Raw genomic sequence first — 24137 nt, forward strand, 5'->3', positions numbered from 1 at the left:
TCCAGCCTCCATCCTGTCCCTGGGAGTCCCCTTCTCGGCCTCCAAGTCTCCCCTCTTTGCTGTCCTTAATCCACTCCGCACCTGGCCGTGGGAAGGGCCTTCACAAAAATAAAACAGGCTAACCCCTCTCCTGCTCTGAAGTCTGCTATGGCTCCCCAGTGCTCTTGGGACAAGGCCTGTGCTCGGTGGGCTCTCTCCACTGCCCCTTCACTCCCTCTGGCCGCAGGGACCTGCGTTGTGGCCACGGGAGCTGGGGGGCGGATTAAATGGATCCATTTTGATTGCCCAGCGCTCGGCAAAGGCGGTGTTTTCATTCTTCCCCGGACAGGTGCGGCTCAGCCCCACCAGCGCATCTTGGCTCCGGCCGGCGCCCTCCACCTGGACGCTCTCCTCCCGGACCTTCAGGTTGCAGCAGCTGCCTGGACACCCCCTCCCCGGCCCCAGCCGTCCTTCGCTAGCTGGGGCTGTGTGCCCGCCCGCCCGCCGCCGCGCCCCCTCCGGGCCACGAGGTGGGCGGGAGCGGGGGTCACCTGGGCTCGGCAGGCCCGGAGCGGCGGCCGCCCTGGGACTCGGGGCGCCGCGCGGGGGGCGCTGCGGGGCAGGCGGCTGCCGGCAGGGGGCGGGCGCGGGGCTGCGGCGCCCGGAGCCGGCAGGGAGCGCGCGGGGAGCGAGCGCAGGACGCGCGGCGGCGGCGGCGGCGGCGGCGACGCGCGCGCCCAGCCCACCCCCTGCGCCCGCCGCCGCCCGGACAATAAACAGCCGCGCGCGGGGCGATGCCCGAGCCGGTGCCGCCGCCCCCGTGCCGCGCAGCCCCGGCCGCCAGGCCTTAGTCCGCCAGCCCCCCGCACCCCCCCGCCCGGCCCCCGCGCCCGCCCCGCGCCCGCCCCCGCCCAGCATCGCCGACCCACCCGGACCTCCGCGGGGAAATGGAGTGAGTAGGCGCGCTCGGGCCGGAGGCGGAGGGCTGGGGGGCCGGGGCGGGGAGGAGGGGGCGAGGGAGGGGCGAGGCCCCCCTCCACTCCAGCGCCGCGTAGGGCTCATCGCGGCCCCCGCGCGGAGAGGGAGGCGGCGAGGGGCCTCCGGGACCCCAGCTCGGCTGGGGAAGCGCTCGGGTTGGGCCGCGCCCGTCCTGAGGCCTCCCCCACCTCCGACCCCGGCGGCCCACGGGCTAACGGGGACTCGGGCCGCAGCGGCGGGGAGCTGCCCAGGGCGCTGGAGAGGGGGAGGCCCGGGTGTCCGCCCGCGCCCCCGGGCTAGCCTCGACCCTGGGCCACCTGTGGGCTCTAGAGCGGGAGTCCAGGGGTGATGGACCGACCCCTCCCTACTGCCTCGCGCCCGCCTTGAGCTCACCGCCGCCCCCCATCTCCAAGCCTGAGCTCGCGATCCCTGTACCCTGGACGCGCCAGTCCGGGCTCTGGCTGGCTGCTCTCCCTCAGGGCCACGGCGCTGTCAGGGGCCTCTGCTCCTGCCTGGGTCCAGCCGCCAGACACTGTCCTGAGAACTGCCAGAGAGAGGGGGCTGTTCTGTAGCCTTCCTTGTCCAGGATGTGTGTGGGCCTGGAGGTCCAGGTGCTTTCCAGCCCGGGAGCCTGGGTCTGGTCCTTTCCCAAGGAAAGTGTTCCCAAGATGGGGCCCCAAATGGTGTAGCCAAGAACCTGGCTGGCCTGTGGTGCAGGTGGGGTGGGCCTGGGTCCTTGTGGGGTTCGGTGTGGAGCTGCTGGGGGGCAGAGAGCTCTCACACAGGCTCCGTCCGTGAGGGTGCCCGGGCATTCCAGGCAGAGTCCACTCTCTTCCTGGCATCAGGGTGACCACCAGGCCCCACTCCCACAGGTGGGCGCTGGAAGGTTGCCGGGTGTGTTTACGACGCCAGGGGATGGGAAGTGGGGTCTGGAATCCTGGAGGCCCCCTACTGTGTGCCGAGGCCTGGCAGGCACCTTGCTGTGGCCAGGTCCCCACCCTGGCCAGAGGCCTGGACATGGAGGTCCAGCCAGCCCACCGGACTGTCTCCTCCTGCCCTTCTCACTGGGTGTGAGCCAAGGACTCCTCTCCAGAGATTCGCCCGTGACCCGCAACCCGCCACACCCTCGGCTGGGTGGGAGCCGCTGCCTCCCGCCCTCCCCAGGAAGGCGACACCCGATGTCCTCTGCTTTTGAAAACCCAGACAAAAGCCCAGTTTGCTCCCCCACCCGGCCCCGGGAGCCCGGCCAGGGCTCAGGGGAGCCAGGGCCCGGATGTGTCTGCGCTAGGTTCCCCGACTTGTTTATCTGCTCTGCTCCCCAGGCCCAGGGGAGCCTCCAGGCCTCCTGACAGCAGACCCTGAGTGGAGTGCGGGGAGTGGGGAGGGGGCTGCTGAGGGGACAAGGGGTGAAGAACTAGGAAAATGTCCATGCAGAGCCAAAGAATGAAGGGATAGTCTTGTCGGACTCTGCTGTTTCCTTTCTTGCTATCGCTTTCATTCTCCATGGCGATACTGAAGCCCAGAGGGGGGCACACACTGCCCCAGAGTCACTCAGCACACGCAGAGACCCCTGGGTGCTTGCTGCCTTGCCCCTGTGCCTCTTGGCACATAATGCCACGGGCTCTGCGCCGCATGGATCACTGGATTTTCTGGGTGCAGACCTGGGCAGGGACTGAGTAGCCAGGAAAGAAGGCCTCTGTCTGGGGTGCTTGGGCTGATGATGGGTGGGGATTGGCTCCATCTGGTGCCATCCCGATGGAGCGCCTACCCCTCGCTCTCGCCTGCGCTCCTTTTCCAGAGGGCAGAGCGGGCTTAGGCCTGGAGGCAGCAGCTGCGGGGACCGAACCCCTCATTCCCTTCCCATGTTTTTTTGCCATCAGAGTTGCCAGAGGTGGTTGTGGCTTATGGTGATGCTGACGAGTTTGTTTTAAAAACAAACTTAAGAATTTCACAAAATTTTGTTAACGTAAGCATTAAATTAAAGATTAAATTAGTTTTTGTTAATTTAACAATTTGAAGATTTAATAGTTGTTTTTTTTTTAAGATTTTATTTATTTATTCGACAGAGATCACAAGTAGGCAGAGAGTCAGGCAGGGGGGTGGGGGTGAAGCAGGCTCCCTGCTGAGCAGAGAGCCCGAAGGGAGGCCTGATCCCAGGACCCGGGGACCACGACCCGAGCCGAAGGCAGAGGCCCCAACCCACTGAGCCACCCAGGCGCCCCAACAATTTTTTTTTTTAAAGATTTTATTTATCTGAGAGAGCGAGCTTGTGAATGCAAGTTGGGTGGCGGGGGAGTATAGAGGGAGAAGGACAAGCAGACTCCACGCTGAGCCAGGAGCCCAACTCAGGGCTCGAACCCAGGACCCGGCATGACGGCCTGAGCTGAAATCCGGAGTCGGATGCTTTGCCGACCCAGCCACCCAGGCGCCCCTTAACAGTAATTCTTGAGTAACTCCAGGGAGGCAGAGGGCAGGCTGCTGAGGTGGGACAGAATGACAGACGCGCCTGAGAGCATCTCAGGGGCCGCTGGGTGGAAATCCTGCTCTGGGAAGGATTTGCTGTGGGCCCCAGGGCGAGGGGCTGCTATCCCAGGAGCCTCAGGGGTTGGCTGGTAATTAAGGCTAAGTTAGCTCTGAGCAGCCTTTCTCAGATGCTCAAACTCCCGTCCTCCTCTCCTCAAGTCTCAGACCTCAGGGCCAGAGCGGGAGAGCACATTCCTTCCCAGATCCCGTCCCTTCCCTGCCCAGGCCTGGACATCCTCCAGGAGGTGGTCTCTGCTGGGTGCAAAGTGGGTCCTTAGCGCCTCTCTCCCACTTGGTCATCTCCCTGTTTCACGGGAGATGGAGCCGGCTAAAAAGGCAGCCCTGTCCCCTGGTAACTGAACCTAATAAGATTTTATTCTCGTTGTATCTGTTTTGTAATGTTTTTACACCGATGCTTGTGGGAGCCCCTTCTGTTTCTCAGTCTTGGTAACAGTGTAGCGTTTCCTTCTGGAGCAAGGGGGATTCGTGGGAACAGCAAGTGGATTTGAAGGGAAAGAACACTCCAGTGGCAGTGGAGCTGGCGGCAAGAACTCAAGAAGGTGGTTAACACTTAGTAAGCACCTGCTGTGTAATGCGCCCTGTTCTGAGTGCTTTGTCCGAGTGAACTTGCTGGATCTTCACAGCAGCCCTACAAGGTAGGGAAAGTGAGGTACAGGGAGGTGATCTTGACACACCTGGGGCCACACAACTGGGACATATATGCTTCTGGGTTCTTCCAGCTGCCGGAGCTGGGGGCGTGGAGGGGTCTTGGCACCTTCCTGTGTCCCACGGGGCTGTGGTCTGGGCGTTCCTGGGTACCCTGACATTGGCTTTTCACCCTGGTTTGTCTCTTGGGCCACATGGAAGGTGGCTTTCGCCCCTAAAAGCATCTGCCTTGTACCTGTGCCCCGCCAGGGACCCCTTCTGTGTCTGCTGACTTGGGAGTAGTGCATGGACAGGTGGAGTCCTGACCCCTCCATGAGCCTTTGAGCATGTCACTCACTTTCCTTGGTGAATCCGGTGCGTGGGGCCGGACGCGGGGAGAGGAGCAGGCAGGCGCGAGTGCCCCGGCAGGAGCTCTTCCCCAGCCCTGTGGTGAGGTCCGTCTTCAGGCTGCTTGTGCTAGGGAATGAGTTGATGTCCTTCTAAAAAATTCCTATCTTTTTCCAAGTCCGGGACCCTATTTCTTTCTGGCTTCTGCATGGAGGAGAGCTGTCGGGTCATTTCCGCGGCACCCTGCTGAGCCGCCAGCCGTGTGTAGGAGCCGGCCCTGCGGGAGCCCGTGGACGGCCTTCTCTGGTCTGGGGGGGGTTTCCTGGCGCCTCCCTTCACGGACTGTTTCTGTGCAAAGTATTTAAGGGTGTACCTAGGGGCGCCTGTGGGGCTCAGCCCGTTAGGCGTCGCACTCTTGGTTTCGGTCCTGATCGCAGGGTCGCGGCGGAGCCCGGGATGGGCCTGGCGCTGAGCACAGGGCTGCTTGAGACTCTCCCGCTCCCTCGGCCCCTCCCGCCGCTTGCACATATGGACACCGTCTCTAGTAAGTAAATCTTGAAAAAGAAAGAAGGAAAGGTGTACGTCGGTGGGCAGAAGGGCATGCCCGGCGGAGGGCCTGGCCTGTGCAAAGGCCCGGAGGGCCCAGTAGGGGAGCCATGGGCAGCCATGGATGGTGCCCTCGGGACGGGGGGTGAGGTTCTGACCCAGGCTCTGGGGTCTGAGGAGCAAGTCGGGCTCAGTGTGGACACTTACTGTGGGGGCGGCTTGGAGAAAAGTGCCGGGGCTATGGGGGTAGACCCCGTGTCTGGGCAGCAGAGACCTGAAGTCAGAGCTGCCCCAGGTCAGGGAGAGATGACGCAGTCCCTGGACACACAGGGACAGGGACCCTTTGGCCGGGCTGCAGAGGGACCCCACATGGCATGGGATGGTGGAGTGCAGGTCTCGGTGTCCGGGCAGTGGGACGTCAGGCTGAGGTGTTTGTCTTCTGCTCACGGGCTCAAGGCAGGAACTCAGGGACAATCAGAGCCCATCACGGGATAGTCTGGATCAGGCTGGGAATTCGGAGGGGAGCCCAAGCCGGGCTTGATGGTGGGAAAGACAGGCAGGAATCGGAGTGGGTGGGAGTTGCTGCGTGGACGGAAGGGTAGTGGTGGGATGGGAGCCCGGCCTGGGAGAGCAGAGGGTACATGGAAGGGGACAGCCCTGTGGGGCTGTGAAGGCCAAGTGAGGGGCAGGAGCTTGGCGGGGGGACTTCTGGTGACGTCTGTCACAGAGTAAGAAGGCCCTGCCCCGGTTGGTTTGTGCCCAAACCAGGCGGAGTTCAGGGCAGGGCTGGTGTGGTGGGATGGCGGGGTGGGATGGACCCCCGCTTTGGCCACAGCCCAGCCCAGCGTGCGAGGGTCCGCGTTCCTGCTGTACGGATGTACGTGTGTGTTCTCACTTTAACTGAGATGCAGTTCACACACCACACGGTTCACCTGCTGGCAATATATAATCCAGGGTGTTCACACGGCCCTACAACCCTCGGCTCTGTCTAGGTCCAGAACATTCTGTCACACCCAGCCGTCACCCCCATCAGCCGTCCCATCAGCTGTCACCCCCTCCCCAGGCCCCAGCCCCCGCGAGCCCCCTTCCCGTCTGTGGAGGGGCCTGGTCTGGGCGCATCACACGCGTGGACTCACACCCCGTGTGCCCTTCTGTGTCTGGTCCCCTCCCTGAGCACCGTGGGCTTGGGGTCCGTCCCCGGGGCAGCGCGTGGGCGCCTCACTGCTGCTGGTGGCCGGGGACGCTCCCACGCGTGGGGACCTGTGTTTATCTGTTTATCTGTCAAGGGACATTGGGGCTGTTTTATACGTTAATTGTGTAGTCACTTCTGAAGTGGTCGGGGCTTGTCCCTTGTCCTCTGCTGGATGTGGGGGCCATGTCCTGTTTTAGATGAATGTAAGAGGTGACAGTAGGTTTCTTCAAAAAAAAAAAGGAAGTGATCATAGGACAGGTGGTCCACAAGGGTGGGGATGGGAATGTGACAGGGGAGGGAGTTCTTGGGTGGGGACCCTAACTGACTCCCCGGTCCAGTGAACATTTATTGAATGTGTATCATTCACACATTCACAGCATCCTGCTGTGTCCTGGGGGCTGGGGACATGGTGGGGACAGAAGGAGACACTGTCCTTGTAGGGAAATAGGAGACAAAATAAGTGAAATGGCTGTAGGGTGTCGGTTGGTGGTGAGCCTGGGAAAGGACTGGGGGCACAGAGGAGGCCTCCGTGAGGAGGAGACTCTGAGGGAAGGCCTGAGGGAGTTAGTGAGGCCTGGGAGAGAGCACACCAGGCAGAGGACACAGCCAGTGCAAAGGTCCTGTGGTGGGAGCATGCCTGGAATGTTGGAGGGGAGAGGGGCCGGTGGGGACCTTGGCGCTCTGGGGCTGGTCTCTGCAGCTGACTGAGGCCCACCTTGCTTGAAGCTGGAGAAAGCCGCTGGAGCCCTCGTTCCCATTCATGCCCCACTGCCCTTCCTTCGTGAGGGCCCAGGGCAAGGTCCACCCGTCCTCCTGGTTAATAGGCAACAGGTTTGCTCTTCTGGGTCTGTGGCCTGCTCTGATCTCAGTCTCCACCATGGAGGTGATGCTTCTCTGCCTTGAGTATTCTGGAAAGCCCGTGCATGCCTCCTGAGCTGGTCATCTTACCGGTGACGGCAGCGGTCACCTGTGCTGAGTGCTCAGGGTCTCGGAGGAAGAGAATTCCTCCCCAGTGAGGGGAGGAGGTGGAGGAGATCATTGGGAAGGCTTCCTGGAAGAGGCAGTGGCCCTTGACCTGAGCTTGGAGGTGGAGGAAGGACGGCGGAAGGCAGGGGGCCGGTAGAGGAAGAGGGGCAAACGGATGAGAGGTTGAGGTTTATGCAGGATGGTTTGGAGGAAGGAAGGTTCTGGGGCTAAGGGCAGATGAAGGCCCCCACAGGGAGCTGGGAGCCAGCAGTGACCTTCAGATCCCCCCATTCCAGCCACCCCAGTGGAGCAAGGGCCATGGGGCTCCCTCCCTTACCCCCCACCTCGGTGAGGCTCTGCTCCCCTTCCCTGCCCCCATGGCCAAGGGCACAGTCAGCTCTTTCCTTTGAGTTAGCCCAGGCATGTTGCTGGTGTTGGGCTCAGTGCCAGTCCGGCCCAGACCCCTCATGCTGTTGGGGCTGCCTGGCATGGGCTCTGGAAGGACGGGCTCGGCCCCACAAGCACCCGCCTCCCACCTCAGACCCACCTCATCCTGCCTACTGGGTGACCTTGGGCGGGTTGGGTGACCTCTCTGGTGCCTTTAAAAACTAAATGGGTCCCAAGGCTGAGGCTTCTGCAGGGCCGTTGGGTTTGGGCCTCATTAGCTCATCTCCTGAAGCCAGGATTATCTCAGGCGGCTCAGCCCACACCCTCCCCAGTCCTGAGCCGCCCACACTGGGGCTCGAGCCCAGAATTTGCTCCAAGCTCTGTAAAAATAATCAGGCAAGGACAGGAGTGTGTGTGCAGAGGGTGGGCCTCCTGGAGGGCGTGTACCTCCTTCAGCAGCCGCGTGGTGGCCTGTTGCCCAGCAGAGCCTGTGGAGGCTCAGAGACAGGCTGGTTTGCCCTGGGTCACACAGCCCGTGAGGACAGCTGCCATACCTCAGTGTCTCTGCCCAGCGCGTCTCGTGATCTGGGCTCTGATTCTCTCCCTGAGCCCTGGCGAGCGTCTCAGCCATCCACTGACAATGGGAGCGTCCCCCCACCCTTGGGCGCCTGGCAGGGCCTCAGGGGGACCCTGTGCTCTGAGGGCCATGTGTACACTGCGCACGCGCAGGAGCCCACCTGGCTGACACGGGCCCCCGCTTCCCCATGGGGCAGCTTCAGGTCCTGCATTGACAGGAAGGGGATGATGGTCCCACCTGCCCCGCACACCCCTCCTGATGGGCTCAGCAATGGTCCTTTACACACGCACCCCCTTCTGCCCTCCAGCTCCCATCCTGGAAACCGGGCCAGGACTGCCCGTGGAAGGCGGCGAGTGTGGGGCTGCAGCATTCTTACTTTACTGATGTTTAACTAGGATTCTGTGGTTGTACTTTGTTTTATTTTTTGGACTTACGATGCTGAGCATTATCTTGGCTTGACCGGAGCTACCTGGCCCCAGGGGCAGGTCCGGAACTGCCCTGGGGAGAGTCCTGTCCCCCGACACTAGGGCGGGAAGCACCCCAGGCGTGGGAGGTGGGTAGGCCCCATTGCCTCTCTGCATCCCACCCTCCCCAGCAGCCCCTGAGGCCCAGGGCAGGAAACCCTTAGCCCCCCAGCGCCCGGCTGGGGGCGGGAGATGCTCTGCGCCAGCCCAGCCCCCCTGCGTGCCGGCCTCCGCGTTGCCATGGGGACGGCGCAGTTGCTAGGGCGACCGCCTCCCTTGGGCCCCACCAGGGGGGGTGGCGCCTGGGGCGGGGCCACTTTGGCGCCCTCAGGCCTGGGGAGTGGGGCACACTGCCTGTGCCCTTCCGGCTGGGACAGGGACGTTGACGGGAGGGATGGAATGCTCTTCCTGGGCCCCCTGCGCTGCTTCTCACTGCCCACCTGACCTTCCACTGACCTGGTTCAGCCGGCAGGGACACACCACCCAGGCGAGGACACTGCCTGCCTTGTTGTCTGCAGCCCGGCCAGAGCTGGCCCTGTGTCCCTGTGTCCTGCCTCAGTGACCACCTGCCTACTGGGCCGCTGGGCCTCTGCCCTGCAGGGCCCTGTGTGCACTGGGGTCTCAGGCACTCCGTGCCCCTCCCCCAGCTCTGCCTCCGTCCCTGCTGGGTTCCTGGAGGCCACGTGACAGCTGGGAAAGGGCCAGCTGGGAAAGGGTCCGCATGTGGTGTGGCCCAGAGCTGGGCTGTTGTGGTTCTAGTTCCAGCTCTGCCCCTTTCCAGCTGTGTGACTGTGGGCAAGTGACTTGCCCTCTCTGGGCTTCACTTCCCAGCCAAGGAAAGAGCATATTAGGCAGGAGGGACAGTAATGCAATGATCCTAAGTAAGGAATGAGCTTGGTGCAGTTCAGGTGTAGCCGGAAGATCCTGGTGGCTGGAACAGAGTAAGGAAGCGGGAGAACAGAGGAGGTGAGGACAGAGAAGTGGGTAGGGCTGGGCTGCACTAGCATTTCTTTCAAGGGGTGATGGGAGCCAGGGAGACTTAAGAGCAGGAGAATGAGTCGTTCTGATTCTTGTTTTGAGAACCTGGCTCTGGTTGGGGGGTGGGTAGGGGCTGTCAGGGGCCAGGGAGGTAGCAGGCTATATGGTAGAGGCATGGGATGGAAAATGTGAGGTTTGCAAAAAGTGGAGGGTGGGTCTCTATAGGGAACACTGGGGGTGTCACCTTGCCTGGATTACACAGGACGGTGTGGCCGACTCAGAAATGTAGTGGACCAGGCCCTTTAGGAAGGGCCTCCAAGCTGGATTGCTGGATCAAGCCTTTCCTGAGCTCCACCCAACTGAACCCAGCCTCCCTGAGGAAGGAGAGACGGAAGCCACAGAGGGTGTGACCGGTGCTGGGGTCCCTGGGAAGCACAAAGGGGGCAGGTGCCATCCGCCAGGAAGGGAAGAGCTGGGTGGGGTCACCTGTCTGGGGCGTGAGAGCCAGATGATTTTGTGGGTCTCAGCTAGGCCAGGAAACCGAACCCGAGTGGAGTGGGTGGAGGGTCATCGCAGTTCATGACGGATGTCCACCGGGAGCAGCCACCTGGGCTGGGGGGAGGGCTGAGGCTCAAGAGTGGGCCCAGAACAACATGTGACTTTGGGCCTCTGTTTCCTTTCTGAACCACAGCGGGATGGGGCACAGAACAGGAGCTGGGGCGTCTGTTCCTGCTGTTTGTGCAGAAGGAGAACCAAGGCCTAGAAGGAGTGGGGGGTCTTTGGAGGCCACAGAATGGCTCCTAATCCCGATCCAGGGCCAAGGGCTGGCGGGGGGTGTGCGCAGCAGAACCAAGGGGGGGGGGCCTGTAATTTTAGTCCCTGTGCAGATAAGGGGCTTGGAGTGGGTAGGGGGACGTGAGGGGTCTGGTTCCCACTGCTCAGAGCCCCTCCTTGTGGGCACCAGGTCCTGCCCCCGGGAGACTGTTGAGGCCTGTGTGAGTGGCCTTGGGGTCATTCAGGATTTGGGCTGAGAACAGACTTCCGGACCCCGCCTCCTCTTCAGGCCGCGTCTGGTCCCCCTGCCCTGGAGGCCAAGGTTACTATCAGGTGCCTTGTATGCAGTTGCTCAGGGCTGCAGAGGTTTCACTGAGCACCTACTGTGTGCCATTCCCAGGGACCCCGTGAGAGACCATGGAATGGAGCGGCCAGGTTTGCAGTCTCCTCCCCGGCCTGCCACGTGGGTAGTGGGGTTCAGGGGAGCCGAGGGGAGGGGAAGGGCAGGAAGGATTCACCCTCCCTCCTGGCCCTGGGCCTGCTGCCTGTCCCCACAGGGCCTGTCCCTTCCTTGCCTCTGACATTATCAAGCTCCTGGTCCACGCGGCTTTAAGGCAAAAACCACACCGCGTGGCTTTTGGAAAGCATGCAGTGGACAGGAGAGGGAGTCTGGGGCCGAATTCGGGTTTGCCTCTTCTTCCTGCGTGTTCTCGGGATGCTCGGAGCCCTTTCTGTGTCTTGGGGCTCCAGGCAGACTCCAGGGAAGCAGCTTCTCGAGAGAGGACGTCCCAGGGGCAGGGCGGTGGGTCTGGTGGGGCCGGCGTCCTGCGCGTGTCCCTCCCAGGGCTGGACGAGAGGGGCTTGGTGGGTGGGAGCACGAAGCGGGGTCTGTCCTGATTGTCTTCCATCTTCCTGATCAACCTCTGACTGCTGGGAGTCCCTCCGCCTCTTTCTTGGCCCAGCTCAGCCTCTCGCCTCCCCAAACCCTTCCCAAGCCTCTGGGCAGAGCCTCGCCCTCCTGTCCTCGGGCCCTGTTCCCAGGGAGCCCCAGGGGGCCGTGGAGGGGTTTGTGGGGGGGACTTCGTGAGGTCATAAGGCCAGGTGGAGAGAATGGCGCTGCCTCTGAGGTAGGGGAGGGACCCCACTTTGCAGAAGGAGCCGGGGAGGCCGCCCAGCTGGAAGGCGGGCTGGGATTGGGATTCAAACCAGCTCTGTGGAGGGCAGGAAGGGGTGGACCCCACCGTGACCTCGCATCCCCTCCCCCCAGGGTCCTGGCGACAGAGACCACATCTCAGCAGGAGCGGCTCCAAGCCATTGCAGTGAGTTCCCTGCCCCCTAGCAATGTGGACAGGGGTCGGGCAGCCCTCACGCAGTCCAGGGCCTTGGGGACTCAGAGCCAGGGTGTGGCAAGGTCCCCGGGGAACCAGTGCCTGCTGGTGCCTCCCCACGAAAGGAAAGGAAGGGAGCCCTACAGGCCTCCAAATGTGGCCCTTACACCGCTAGCTCATGAAGACCCTCTGTGCGTTGGGGGGTACAGGCTGAGGTATATATCTAGAACCCTGCCCCTTATGCTGGAGCTGGGGGGTGGGGGTGAACTGGGGCTAGCGGGGGGGCAGGGGTCTGGGAGGTAGCGGGGTGTGGGGGACAGGGGTCAAGAGGGGCTACGGGGGGCCAGGGGGCTGGGGAGGGTCCAACGGGCCACTCCACAGAGAAGCAGGGCGCATGTGGGCAGAGCCTCCGGTACTTTGGGGGGTCGGCGTGCCCCCGGCCTCGTCCTGACCTCCACGCCCGTCCCCGTCGCCAGGAGAAGCGGAAGCGGCAGGCCGAGGCGGAGGCGAAGCGCCGGCAGCTGGAGGACGACCGTCGGCAGCTGCAGCACCTGAAGGTCCCTCCCCCCCCATGGAGCCGGCCTGGCGGGGGTGGCGGGGTTGGGGGGCGGCAGTGCCCTGGGGACCAGGCACCGGGCCTCGGGCGGGGGCGGGCAGGGCGGCCCCTGAGCCCGATTCTGACCTCCAGCCCTGTGCCCCCAGTCCAAGGCGCTGCGGGAACGCTGGCTGCTGGAGGGGACGCCGTCCACGGCCTCGGAGGGCGACGAGGGCCTGAGGAGGCAGATGCAGGAGGACGAGCAGAGGGCACGGCTCCTGGAGGAGTCCATCGGCAGGTGCGGCGCGGGCCGCGCGGGGCCCTGCGGCGGCTACGGAGTGCGCGGGCTGGGGGGTGCCCACCCTCGTGCCCACCCTCGTGCCGGGATGGGGTTTGGCCCGGGGGGAGGCTCCTGTGCAGGTGGGAGCAGGGAAGGGCCCCGTTCACTTGGACGGGGCTGTGAGCATCGACGCTGGGCTTGAGGGGGCTGGGGGCTGCCTGGTGGGACCCCTTCTTCTAACCACCCAGCAGAGTAGGTGCCGGAGCCCGGGAGGATGGGAGTGGCCGGCCGCCGCCTCCCTGGGGCCTTCCTGGCGCCAGCCCAATGGGTGAGTCTTCCCCCGCTTGGTCCTGATGCCCCACAGCCGGGCAGCTGGGCCTGCAGCAGGCCCAGGGAGAGTGACAGGTCCCCGCCCCCCCGCCGGCCCCGGAGCCGGACAAAAGGACTGGAGTTTCCAGGCCGGCAGAGGTCCAGGCTCAGCCCAACGGCAGCAGGGTCAGGATGGAGGGAAGTGGTGGCCCAAATTCCAAATGTCCGCTTGGCCAAGAAAGGCGCAAGAGGCCCGGGCCCCGTGGCACGCTGGCCCTCCACCCGGCTGGGTACGAGGCACACCTGCTGGGAAGACCTGGGGATCCTGGTGGATCGGGTTTGGAAGAAGAGGGGGCAGGTGTCAGCTGGGACTTTCCTTCCCGGGCCTGTTTCCCTGCGTCTGCCCGGGCCAGAGCAGGGGTGAGGGGGTCAGACGGGCCAAGACTGACCGGGCAGAGAGGACTGTGGGCCAGCGGGACAGAGAGCTGGTGGAGATCACTGCCCATGGGGACTGGACAGGGCGGCTGCTTCTAGTCCCGCCCTGCTGGGTATAGCCCTGGGTGGGGGGCACCCACCTAAACTCGGGTGCCTTGATGCCGGAGGGGCCCTGCTGCGAGCCCTACCCTGTGTCTGGCATACACGGAGGGCTTTGGGGCTTGGCTTTCTTCCTCCCAGGGAAGCTCACTCCTCGGGTGCCCCTGCCACCGGCATTTTCCCTGGTTGGTGCCCCTGCCTGGACATCTCCTCCAGGAAGCCCTGCCAGCCGACCCTAAGGGTGGCCGGTATCGCTCCCTTCCGTAGGGGCCTCAGACTCACCCCCAGGGCCCAACGGGCCTGTGGCCCCAAGCCTCCGGCGGGCGCTGGCTGCAAGGGGACTGGAGATCTTTATTCTGTTCCCGCCGGGTCACACGCGCCGTTATCGTCTCGTACTTGGAAGGTGACATGGTTTTTCTAGTTTCCCCGGAGAAATAAAGCTTCCCGTAAAAATACATGCCTCTGAGCGGAAAGCAGGAGAGCGGGTTGGAAACCAACAGAGAAGCGAACTGTGGCAGTGAGGGGCCCGTGGACGGGCCGGCCTGGGGTCGCGCTAGCCCTGCTGCTGGCCGGCCCGCGCGGCTGCCGCTCTGCGTCTCAGTTTCCCCAGTTGCGAGGGGGAGGGTGAGACCACCTCACGGGTTGTGGGGAGACCTCGCGGCCAGGAGCCCGGAGCGGTGCGGGTGCCCACAAGTGCCCAGTGAGGACCGTCGCTCCGTGCCCCACCCCCAGGCTGCAGAAGGAGATCGAGGTGCTGGAGGGCGCAGGCCTGCCCGCTGCTGCCGCCGGGGAGAGGCCCGCTGCCCCGAGCCCAGCCAAGGATCAGAAGGCAGACGTGGTGTTGGAGTCTCCGCAGGTGAGGGGGCGCTGATGTTCCCGGGGCCCCCAGGTCTCCCCGGCGCTCCCTGGCCCTCCCCGGCCCCAGAGCTGGGGCCGGGGCCCCTGGGGCATCGTGACTACCGACTCGCAGCTGTGTGTCTGAGCCCCGTCCAGCTGTTCCCCTGGCAGCCCTGGTCCCGCTCTCGCTGTCGGCCAAGGCCTGGTGTGGGGCAAACTGGGGCGATGTGGGCTGGGCCCAGCCTCCCTGACTCACGTCAGTTGAGCAGAGGGACGTGGTATCAGGCGACCAGAAATGCAGGGAGGATGGTGGGCCCGGGATGGGTAAGCCCACGGGCACCGTGGAGTTCCTGGGGAGGAAGCTGATGCATGGGAGCTCTAGGCAGACTTCCTGGAGGAGGTGGGTTTTAAAAACTGAATAGGAGTTCTCCAGACATGGACTCAAGATGAGAGGGGGCTTTCCCTGAGGTTGATGGAGCACAGACTGTGGGGTCCCTGTCCTTGAGATGCCCACGTCCCAAAGGAGCCAGAGACAGCTCCTCAAGGGACAGAGACATGACTGGGGGGACTTTGATTGTGGTCGGGGGGCTGAGTGGAGAGCTGGCCAGGCAGAAGCCACGGTACAGGGGACGTCACACACAAAGGCCCCAGGGCAGGAATTGTCCCAGGAACAGTGAGTCTGGCCAGCAATGTTGGGGGGGAGGGCTTATAGGCCGGGGTCTGTGGACACAGGACCCTAGGGGTCATCTAGAAGGGTTTTGGCTTTGTTTGGGGAGCACTCGGGAGCCACGGGAAACTTCTGAGCAGGGCAGGGATGTGACCTGGCTGTCACAGGCTAGGGCAGGGCTGGGGGATCCCTTCAGCAGACGGCCCCCGCAATGGGGCCTCCAGGGGCAAAGCCGAGCCCTCCCCGCACCGCTCCGCGCATGGGTGGGGACCTCCGTCAACGGGAAGGGAGCGCCGGCACCCCTGACCTCTCTCCCTTCTTTCTTGCAGGCCCCGGTGGGCACGCCCAAAGGTAGGCTTCGGGGGGGGGGCCTCCGTCCTGTGGCCAGAGTGGGGTGGTGGGCATGAGGCAGGCACCTGCAGCCTGATGCTCCTGTTGCTGATAAAACCAGCAGCGACAGGGACCGGGTGCTGTTGCTTCCCCCGAGCCCCGATCCCAAGCCCATCCCAGCCCCACGTCATCACTTCCCTTAGGTGGGGCAACGACCCTGGGGTGGAGCTGGTACAGGTGAGGGACCTGAGGTCTTAGCCCGAGAGGCCCGAGGCCCTGGGTGTCCCCCACCTGCAGCGGGTGCCGCTCTCTCCCGGCCCCGCCTCTGCCCCACGTCCAGCCGCTCTGGGCAGCTGCACAGGTGGGCAGGCCTCGGTTTCCACGTCTGCAAAATGGGCTCTGCGGGGTCAGGAAATCAAGGTCTCAGCCGTTCTGGGAAGGGGGCACTGTGCAGTGCCCCCCGCACAGATGTGGAAGGCGGTTATGCAGGAAACAGACCAAAAAAAAGAGCCAAAAGTGTGAAGTCTGGGATCCGTTTTCCCCTTCCTCAGCAGTCATTCCAGGAGGATAATACGCGTTTGCAGGCGTCTCGCAAATTTGTAGGACGTTTAAATATATTTAATTTAAAGGTAATAGCTTGTGGAACATGTGAAAGTATTAAGTTATATTTTTAAAATGTATTTCAAACTCCGCTATTTTCGTATCTAAGGCGCGGAGGGAAAGCCGCCGGCCGGGGTGGGGTGTGGTGATCGGAGCTCTGCAGCCTCATGTGTTCCACGTTAATTATTCAGGGGAGCGTCTCACTGGGAATTAAAGATTAATCATTAAAAAAATTTCACACAGGCCTCTCAGGGATTTTGAGAGAATCATCTGGGCTGAGAGGTGGAAATGGACCGGGGACTGGTTGTGTTTGGGGGTTCTGGGTACGCACGCCTGGGGGGGTCTGGGTGCATGTGTGCATCAGGGGAGGCCCAGGCGTCTGGGACAATGTCTGGGGGTCTGGGGGGCCCTGGGGGTGTCTGCAGGTGTGTAGATGTCTGGGGGCCTGGGCGATCTTCTCCCTTCTGACCCCCATCTCTCTCCACCCTTTGCTTACTGAGCAGAGAAGCGAGTCTCCAACACGCCCGTGAGGCCGGTGGAAGGCTCCACCCTGATGAAGGCAGGTGGGTCATCCCGGACCCGCTGCTGTCCTGGGCTAAGCCCTGGTCCTGGGGAGCCCCGAGAGGCGGGCGCGAGGTCAGACGCAGACATGCCCTCAGCAGGAGCTGTGGTCCTGGGGGTGGCGGCTGGCCCCAGGCCCCCTCTGCTTTGGCTCCATGGCCACGTGCTGGCCCAGCTTCCCTGAGAAGATGGGCCCCCTCGCATGGCAGCGCCCTAACCCAGCACCCCTCGTGGCATCCCCCTAACCTTGCTGCTCACTCCCGGGGCCTGGCAGGGGCCGCACACCTGCCCACACATGCTTGCACACGCCCGCACACGCTTGCACACGCCCGCACACACTCGCACAGCAGCTCGCACACGCCCGCACACGCCCACGGCAGATCTTCCCTCCTCCGCTGTCCCCAGGCTGCCTCAGGATAGCGAGGGAGCACCCTGTTCCTGGAGGGGACCAGGGGGGACTCAGACTTTTCTGTGCTTCTGGGAAGCCGAGGGAGACGGGTTAGTGCTAAGCTTTCCGGAGCTGCAGTTTGGATCCCGGCTCTGCCACAAGACAAGCGCCCCTCCAGTCCCTACCTGCTGGCACTAGCCCAAAGAAGGGACCAGTGAGCACAGCAGGCAGAACCTAATTGCCGTACCGGGGTACTGGCATGAGCTGTGCAGGCACGAAACTTAGGGAGGTGAAGACCATCTTGGGGACGTGGTGGCCGGGACACCAGGACACCCAGGAAGGAGAGGGTGGCAGGGGTGGCCCAGGGTCTTGTGCAGGGTCAGGCCACTTTGCCCTAGGAGGCAGGAGGCAGAGGGTAGCATCTGCCAGAGAAGGGGGTGTCTTCGGGGCCTCTGTGCCATTTAGACCAACCCTGTGCGGACCCTTACCCAACGACCTTGTGTGGTGCACAACCCACCCAACTGTATGGAGGTGAGGGTGTTAGGCTGTGTAGGGATGTGGAATTAAATAACATTCATTTGGTCAGTCATTCAGTAAGCACTTATTGAGCACCTGCTGTGTGCAAGGTGTGAGGGCTACAGCCTGAGGGAGCTAACGTCCTGATAAGGACAATGCCCTATGCCATGAACTGGTGGAGAAAAGACAGCAATGTGCAGAGCTGGAGGGGGGTGCAGGTTAATCAGAGGGCTCGGGGGGGTCAAACTTAGCAGGTGACGTTTGAGCAAGGCTCCAAAAGAAGTGAGGGAGCAAAGCTTTGGGGTGGGGGGTGGGGGGATAGGTGTGTCATGGGGAGGGCACAGCACATGCAAAGGCCCTGGGCTGGACCATACCTGCCTTGTTGGAGGAGGAACCCGGAGCCCGTGGAATGAGTGAGGGGGAGAGAGGGAGGAGGTGACAAGAGGACTGGGGCCTCTACCCCGAGGCACCAGGGAGCCCCTGAGGGTTTCAGGCAGAGCAGGGACCAGCCCCACTCGGTGCGCACCGGCGCCCTCTGGCGGCAGCGGGGGGAACAGGCCGTGGGTGTAGCGGGGAGCAGGGGGGGGGGGGGGGGGTGGGGGGTGGGGAACTGCACGGATTCTGGATGGGTGGGGTGGGGGAAGGTGGCCTGGACAGGGGACCCCCAGGGGGGCAAGATGTGGGCGGGTTCCAGGTGTTCCTAAGGCAGAACCCACAGGATTTGCAGATGACATGGGGGGTGAGAGAGAAGGAGGAGGGAATTGCCTTGACCAGGCTGGGAAGACCCAGGAGGGGCAGCTTACAAGGGCAGATTGGGAGCGAGGCTTGGACGCGCTGACTCAGAGGCTCCCAGGGGACCCCAAGGGCAGGCGTGGAGGAGAGGGTGGGATCCTGGGGCTCAGGGTGAGGTCCTGGAGGCTTCGGTCAGCGCCCGGGGGTGGGTTTGCTGTCGGACCATCTCTTCACGTGAGCTTTGCAGTGACGATCTCTACGGAGTGCAGAGGTCCCTGAACCATGGTCCCGACTGTCCTGACGCTCCGGAGGGTCTCATGCACCCTTCGTAGCGCAAGAGCTGGGGACCTGGTCACGCGCTGATGGAAGGAAGGTGCGAAGCAGACACAGGCTGAGCCGGGGGGTCCGGGGCCGAGACCCAGCTGGGAGCAGGCGCCTGCTGACCCCAGCTCACACTGGGCTGTGCTTGTGGTCAAGGCCTGCCTCCCTCCAACTTACTCTGAGGCTCCGAGGAAACGGGAAGAGTCTGAGGCTTTCCAGACGGGAGGGGATCGCGAGCATGGGCCTTGAATGCCAAGCAGAGGAGCTCAGGCAGACGCCCGTGGCGCTGGAAAGCTGTGGGGGGTGTGGAGGTGGGGGTGCCGTGGAGAGGGCGTCCCCACTGCTTGGCTCCGTGCTGCTGGCTCCCCTTCCCTGGCTTGCCTGCAGCCGGCGGGGGGCACGTGGGCAGGTGGCCTCAGGTAACCCGTGCCTCTCGTGCCAGCCATGTACTCGGTTGAGATCACGGTGGAGAAGGACAAGGTGACTGGGGAGACCCGGGTGCTGTCCAGCACCACCTTGCTCCCTCGGGAGCCGCTCCCTCAGGGCATCAAGGTCTACGAAGACGAGACCAAAGGTATGCAGCCCCCACCCCCCCACCCACCCCACCCCCTTCCCACAGCCTGAGCCAGAGCGTGACCTCCACCCTGATTTGGCAGACACTGTTCAGGGTAGGGTCCCGTGGCTGTAGCCCACTGTGGGCGTAGAGGCTGTTCCTGGCTGGACCTGCAGCCCCGTGTTTCTTTCACTCCGGGAACCGGTCCTCAAGCTTGGCTGAGCGCCAGGTCCTGGGCTGGGCTCTGGGACTCAAATCAGAGTGGAATTTAGCTCTGTCCTGGGAGAGCCTTGCAGCCTGAGGTTCACAAATAATTTGAATAAGTATTGTTTCGACGAAGGTGACAAAACCCCCAGAGATGCACAGGGGACCTTGGGAAGTTCTAGCAGGACAGGGAGGGGGCTGGGGGGTGTCTCCTCGGAGAAAGTGAGCAGGAGCTCGCTGAATGCGCAGCAGTGAGCAAGGAAACGGTGTGTCTCATAGAGGCCACAGCATGTGCAAAGGCCCTGTGGTGGGATGGAGTTTGCTGGACTAGAGGAACTGAAGGGAGCCTGTGGGGCTGATGTGGGGTGGGGGGAGGGGTCAGGTGAAGCCCTGGAGTGAGGGGTGAGCAGGGGGCTTGGTGCTGAGATCTGGTTTGGTTTTTGGGGTTCCCTCTGGCAGCTGGGAGGGGGACAGGGAGTGAGAGACACTCACAAGGAAACCTGACTGGGAGGAGCAGGGCGACCTTAGTCCAAAGCCCCAGTGTGTCTATCTCTCTATCTCTCTGCCTATATATAATTCACATATAAAATTCACTCTTTTTTGTTTTTAGGTAAGTAAAACTTTCATTTAAACTGTGTTATCCATCAGTATTTGGATGGAGATTTTATAAGTAGTTCGGCAGTTAAACTTTGGTCATTTTTGGCATGGCCTGTAAGGGTAGTTTATAAGTAAACCTAGGGAGGGCAATATTTACTATGATGGCAGAAGAAGGAGACAAGCCTGCTTTAGTTAAAATATGTTTTAAGAAGACATTAAAAAGGTACATTGAAAATTAAGGCAAATATCTGCTTTCTTCATGCAGTAGCGCTCGTGGAGGTAAGCACCCAAGCCGAGTATGAAATCATAGCGTCCGGCTGCGGAGTCCATTAGCAAGTCCGCAAACGCTGTCTGTACAAGAACACGGCATATGGAGTGGGAGGGCCCAGAACACGCAATTCAGCGTTCGGTTCAGTGGGTTTTTTATTCACCAGGTCGTGCACTCTTGCCAGTTCCAGAACATTTTTCCTCCCCCAAACAGAAACTCCATCACCTCCTATCCCCACCATAGCGTCCACTAACCCCCTTCCTGCCTGTGGATTAGCCTGCTCTGGGCGTGTCACACACGTGGACTCACACCCCATGTGGCTTCCTGTGTCTGGTTCCCTCCCTGAGCGTCGTGGGTCGGCGTCCATCCACGTTCGTATTTTATGACCAAATAATATGCCACTGTTTGGGTGGGTCACGTTTTGTTTATCCAGTCATCGGCTGATGGCTGTCTGGGATGTTTCCACCTTTTGGTTAGAGAATGCTGTACACGTTTTTATGTGGGCGTATGTTTTCATTTCTCTTGGGTGATATCTAGGCATGGGATTCCTGGGTCGTATGGGATTCTGTGTTTAACCTTTTGAGGAACTGCCAGGGTTGGCTTCTGCAGCAGTGGCCCCACTCCCCTTCCCACCAGCTGTGTGTGACGGTCCCCATCTCCCCACATCCTCAGCAACACTCGTTACTACCTTTAAGTTACCATTATCACTGTAGGCACTGTGGTGGCTGTGGAATGAGAGCTCACCGTGGTTTTGGTTCCCAAGGCCTCATGTTCTTAGAGGCTGGTGGGTCTCTGCAGCATGTAGGATGCTTCGAAGGGGGCCTACTGTCAGCCATGGTTTGGGGACATAGACCTGAGCGGTGCCCCGGTTCCAGCTCTCACTAGCTGTGTGACCCTGGACAAGTGTCAGCTGCCTCATCTCCTGTGCAAGAACGACCTCATGGGGCTAGAGGCAGAGAACTCGGCTGCTCAGTGCAGCCTGGCCCAGCCCTGGGGGACTCTGGACCCGCCAGACTGGAGTCTGCTTGCTTAGCAATGGGGACGTGATCCGTTTCCATGGCAGCCGAGGGCTCAGGTTCCTATTTGGGGGCAGTGGCCAGGGGGAAATACTCAGCCTGATTCTGTGTAATCTGGGGACACCCCACCCTCTGGGCCTCCAGCCCAGAGTTGCTGCAAAGCCTTGAGGCATGGACACCCCTCCCCAGGGGTTTGGAAACTGAAAGCAGAAAGTACTTTCCTTTTGGCCAGCAGCCAGGAACTGGAGCCCTGACCCTTGGCCCAGGAAGAGGCAAGTCCCGAGGGCCGGTGTGTCCCTCCCTCCCACAGGCGAGCAGCTGTGTTTCTAGGAGTTTGTTGGGCTGGTGTCAGAGTGTGGCCAGTACTCCTGCCGGCGTCAAAACCCGGCCCTCAGGACACGGCAGATCAGACCCCATGGGGCAGTTGGGGAGGTTTGGAAAAGACATTGAGCAAGATTCCTTGCACACACAGAACTGCCTAGGGGAGACCGTGCCTTCCTTTCAAACACAGGGAGAGCCATTTCAGAAAGTGATTGTGCCCGAGGTCGCAGAGGCGTCCGTAAGGAACATTATGAAGTTTCTATCTTATACCCTGTGTTCCTGGACCGGAGTCCCCTTCCTCCCCAAATTCAAAAATACCCTTCTCCATGAACCTTGGTTTCAAGAGACAGGCCATCAACATGGGAATTATAAAGTGCTTACATGGGAAAGAGAAGGCCAGGGCGCCTGGGTGGCTCAGTGGGTTAGGCTTCTGCATTGGGCTCAGGTCACGATTCTGGAGTCCTGGGATCAAGTCCCGCATCGGGCTCTCTGCTCGGTGGGGAGCCTGCTTCCCACCCCCCTGCCTCTGCCTGCCTCTCTGCCTACTTGCGATCTCTCTCTCTCTGCCAGATAAATAAATAAAATCTTTAAAAATATAAAATAAAAAGAGAAGGCCAGCACTGGTTCCAGGGACAGAGTAAAGCAGACCTGGCCTGCAGCGCGTTTCCTGGGGAACCGGACACTGAGTGACCAAGCTAAACCACAGGGACCCAAGGAAAGAAGCTGTCACAGTCCCCAAAATTCCTCATGGAGGGAGATGCACTTAGCTCCGGAGACAGAGCAGCGGCCCGGCCTGGCTAGCGGTGTGACCGTAGGCTGGCTGTGGCCTTTTCCCGCGCCGGCCCATCTTTGCAGTGGGGGAAGCAGACTGGGTTTGCTGGGGGGCCGTGCGGGACCCAGTTGCGGGCAATGTGGAAATGCCGCAAAATGCGGGCACACACAGTTCCCAATCTGGATTCCAGTCCTCCCGGTCTCTGACCGGCGCCCGGACCTGGACACTGTCCTCTGTGGAGCTTGGGGGCAGCTGGTTTTAAAGGTGTGACTCAGTTTCTCATTTCTCTCAGCCTGGAGGGTGGCCCGGAGCCTTGCCAGGCCTCCGCCTCTGAGAGCCCGCTCACTCTCTCTCTCTCTGTCTCTCCCGCCCCCGCCAGTGGTCCATGCCGTGGATGGGACCGCCGAAAACGGGGTCTGCCCGTTGAGCTCCTCCGAGGTAGATGACCTCCTTCACAAGGCGGACGAGGTCACGCTGAGCGAGGCCGGGTCCACGGCTGGGACGGCGGAGACCCGGGGGGTGTCCAAGGAGCCCGTGCAGACCACACCGTCCAGGCGGGAGATCCCCGGAGTGCAGGCTCAGCCGGGAGAGGCCACGTCCGGCCCGCCAGGCATCCGGCCCGGCCAGGAGCCCCCGGTCACCTTGATCTTCATGGGTTACCAGAACGTGGAGGACGAGGCCGAGAGCCAGAAGGTGCTGGGTCTTCAGGACACCATCACGGCTGAGCTGGTGGTCATCGAGGACGCGGCGGAGCCCAAGGAGCCCGCCCCGCCCAACGGGAGCGCCACAGAGCCCCCCACCGCCGCGGGCTCCAGGGAAGAGAACCAGGTGGGGCCCGAGGCCCCCGCCAGCGACCCCCAGGACCTCGACGCGAAGAAGCAGCGCTGTAAATGCTGCTCCGTCATGTGAGCCCCCCGGCCCCCAGCCCCCCAGCCCCGCCCTCCATACCACAGCCCCCCACCAGCCCGGCCCCGGCATCTGCCCCCCTCCACCCGCAGTCACGGGCCCCAGGATGTGCGGTTGTCACATGTTTCTTCCGAGGTTTCTTCTGCTGGAGAGAGAGGGACGGGGTCCCCCACCCCATCACCACCCTGACACCCCCAAGCCACTGAGCCGTGCACCTACGTCTGGTAGGAGAGAGACATGGACAGACCCGCTTTCCCCGAAATGAAGGGCCCCTCCACGTCACGGCAGCTCCACAAAACGGCCCCCAGCCCCAGCGGTCCTGGCCGGGGTGACCGGGGACCTCGACGCAGTCCCGGGCCAGCCAGCCACCCTCTGGGCCTCCTGCCTGTGCCTTCCTGCCACCTCCAATGAGGTCCCCGAGGGGACGTCCTGCCGGAAAGGGACCCGGAGAGCCAAGGGTTCCTGGGAGCGCACTCTGTCCCCGCTTAGCCCCTGGGAGTGGGGCTTCCCGGCCAAAGCTCTGGTGTCCATAGCTTGGACAGTTGGGGTAAGGCCATGCCTCTCTGGGGAGTCTTGGTCAGAGGTCAGGTTCAAGGTCGTGGAGAGGAGCAAGGCCCCTCTAGGCATCCCCAGCCTGATGCGCCCCTCCCCCCATGCCCTCTTGGGGCTTGGCCAGTGGGTGATGGAGCCGGGGAAGGGAGAGCCCCCCCAACATCCCCCCTCCAGGCAAGAGGGGTCCGTGACCCCTGCACTGTGTCCTGCAGGCCGGGCCCTTAGAGCTGCCCCTTGCATAAGGCAGGCCCCCATGAGCCACTTCCTGTCCTAGCTCCGACTCCCGTTGGGCCCTCCTTCCTCCTGGTGCTAATTTGGGGACCCTGGGGGGGGCGGCCCAGGACCTGCTTGGACCAGGGCGCTGGGTCCCTCCAGCCGTACCCCAGAGAGCAGGCCACTGCCAGCTCCACTGGGCTTGGCACATTTCGGGCAGCGGCGGGTGCCCGCAGCCCGGGCCAGGGGGCTTCCTCAGCAGAGTCCCCTGCGCTGCCCCGTCCGTCCGACGTGAGCCGGGAGGGGTGAGGGGTTTCCCCCGGATGCAACCACACTCGCCCCCAGAGGCACACCTGTGGGCTGTGGCCCGTGAGGCCCCGTCTCGGCCCACCCCCGGGGCCTCCCGCCTGGTGCCAAGGGCAGGTGCAGGGCCCACCTCC

The 24137-nt window shown here is 62.5% G+C and overlaps 1 protein-coding gene across 2 annotated transcripts; it reads left to right on the forward strand.

Annotated features, from left to right (window-relative positions):
• Positions 1-846: 846 nt before the first annotated feature.
• PALM (paralemmin) lies at positions 847-23976 on the forward strand. 2 transcript variants are annotated; one of them, XM_032847018.1, is made up of 9 exons: positions 847-931; positions 11625-11676; positions 12162-12242; positions 12388-12518; positions 14076-14199; positions 15177-15198; positions 16281-16340; positions 18738-18869; positions 22406-23976. In XM_032847018.1, the coding sequence occupies exons 1-9, from the start codon at positions 927-929 to the stop codon at positions 22933-22935; spliced, it is 1137 nt and encodes a 378-aa protein (XP_032702909.1). In that variant the 5' UTR covers positions 847-926; the 3' UTR covers positions 22936-23976. The 2 variants fall into 2 exon arrangements, with proteins under 2 accessions (XP_032702909.1, XP_032702910.1); XM_032847019.1 differs by lacking the exon at positions 18738-18869.
• The last annotated feature ends 161 nt before the right edge of the window (positions 23977-24137 follow it).

The sequence above is a fragment of the Lontra canadensis genome, unplaced genomic scaffold (genome assembly GCF_010015895.1).
Source record: "Lontra canadensis isolate GAN:19392208 unplaced genomic scaffold, GSC_riverotter_1.0 scaffold184, whole genome shotgun sequence".
In the NCBI taxonomy this organism is placed as follows: Eukaryota; Metazoa; Chordata; class Mammalia; order Carnivora; family Mustelidae; genus Lontra; species Lontra canadensis.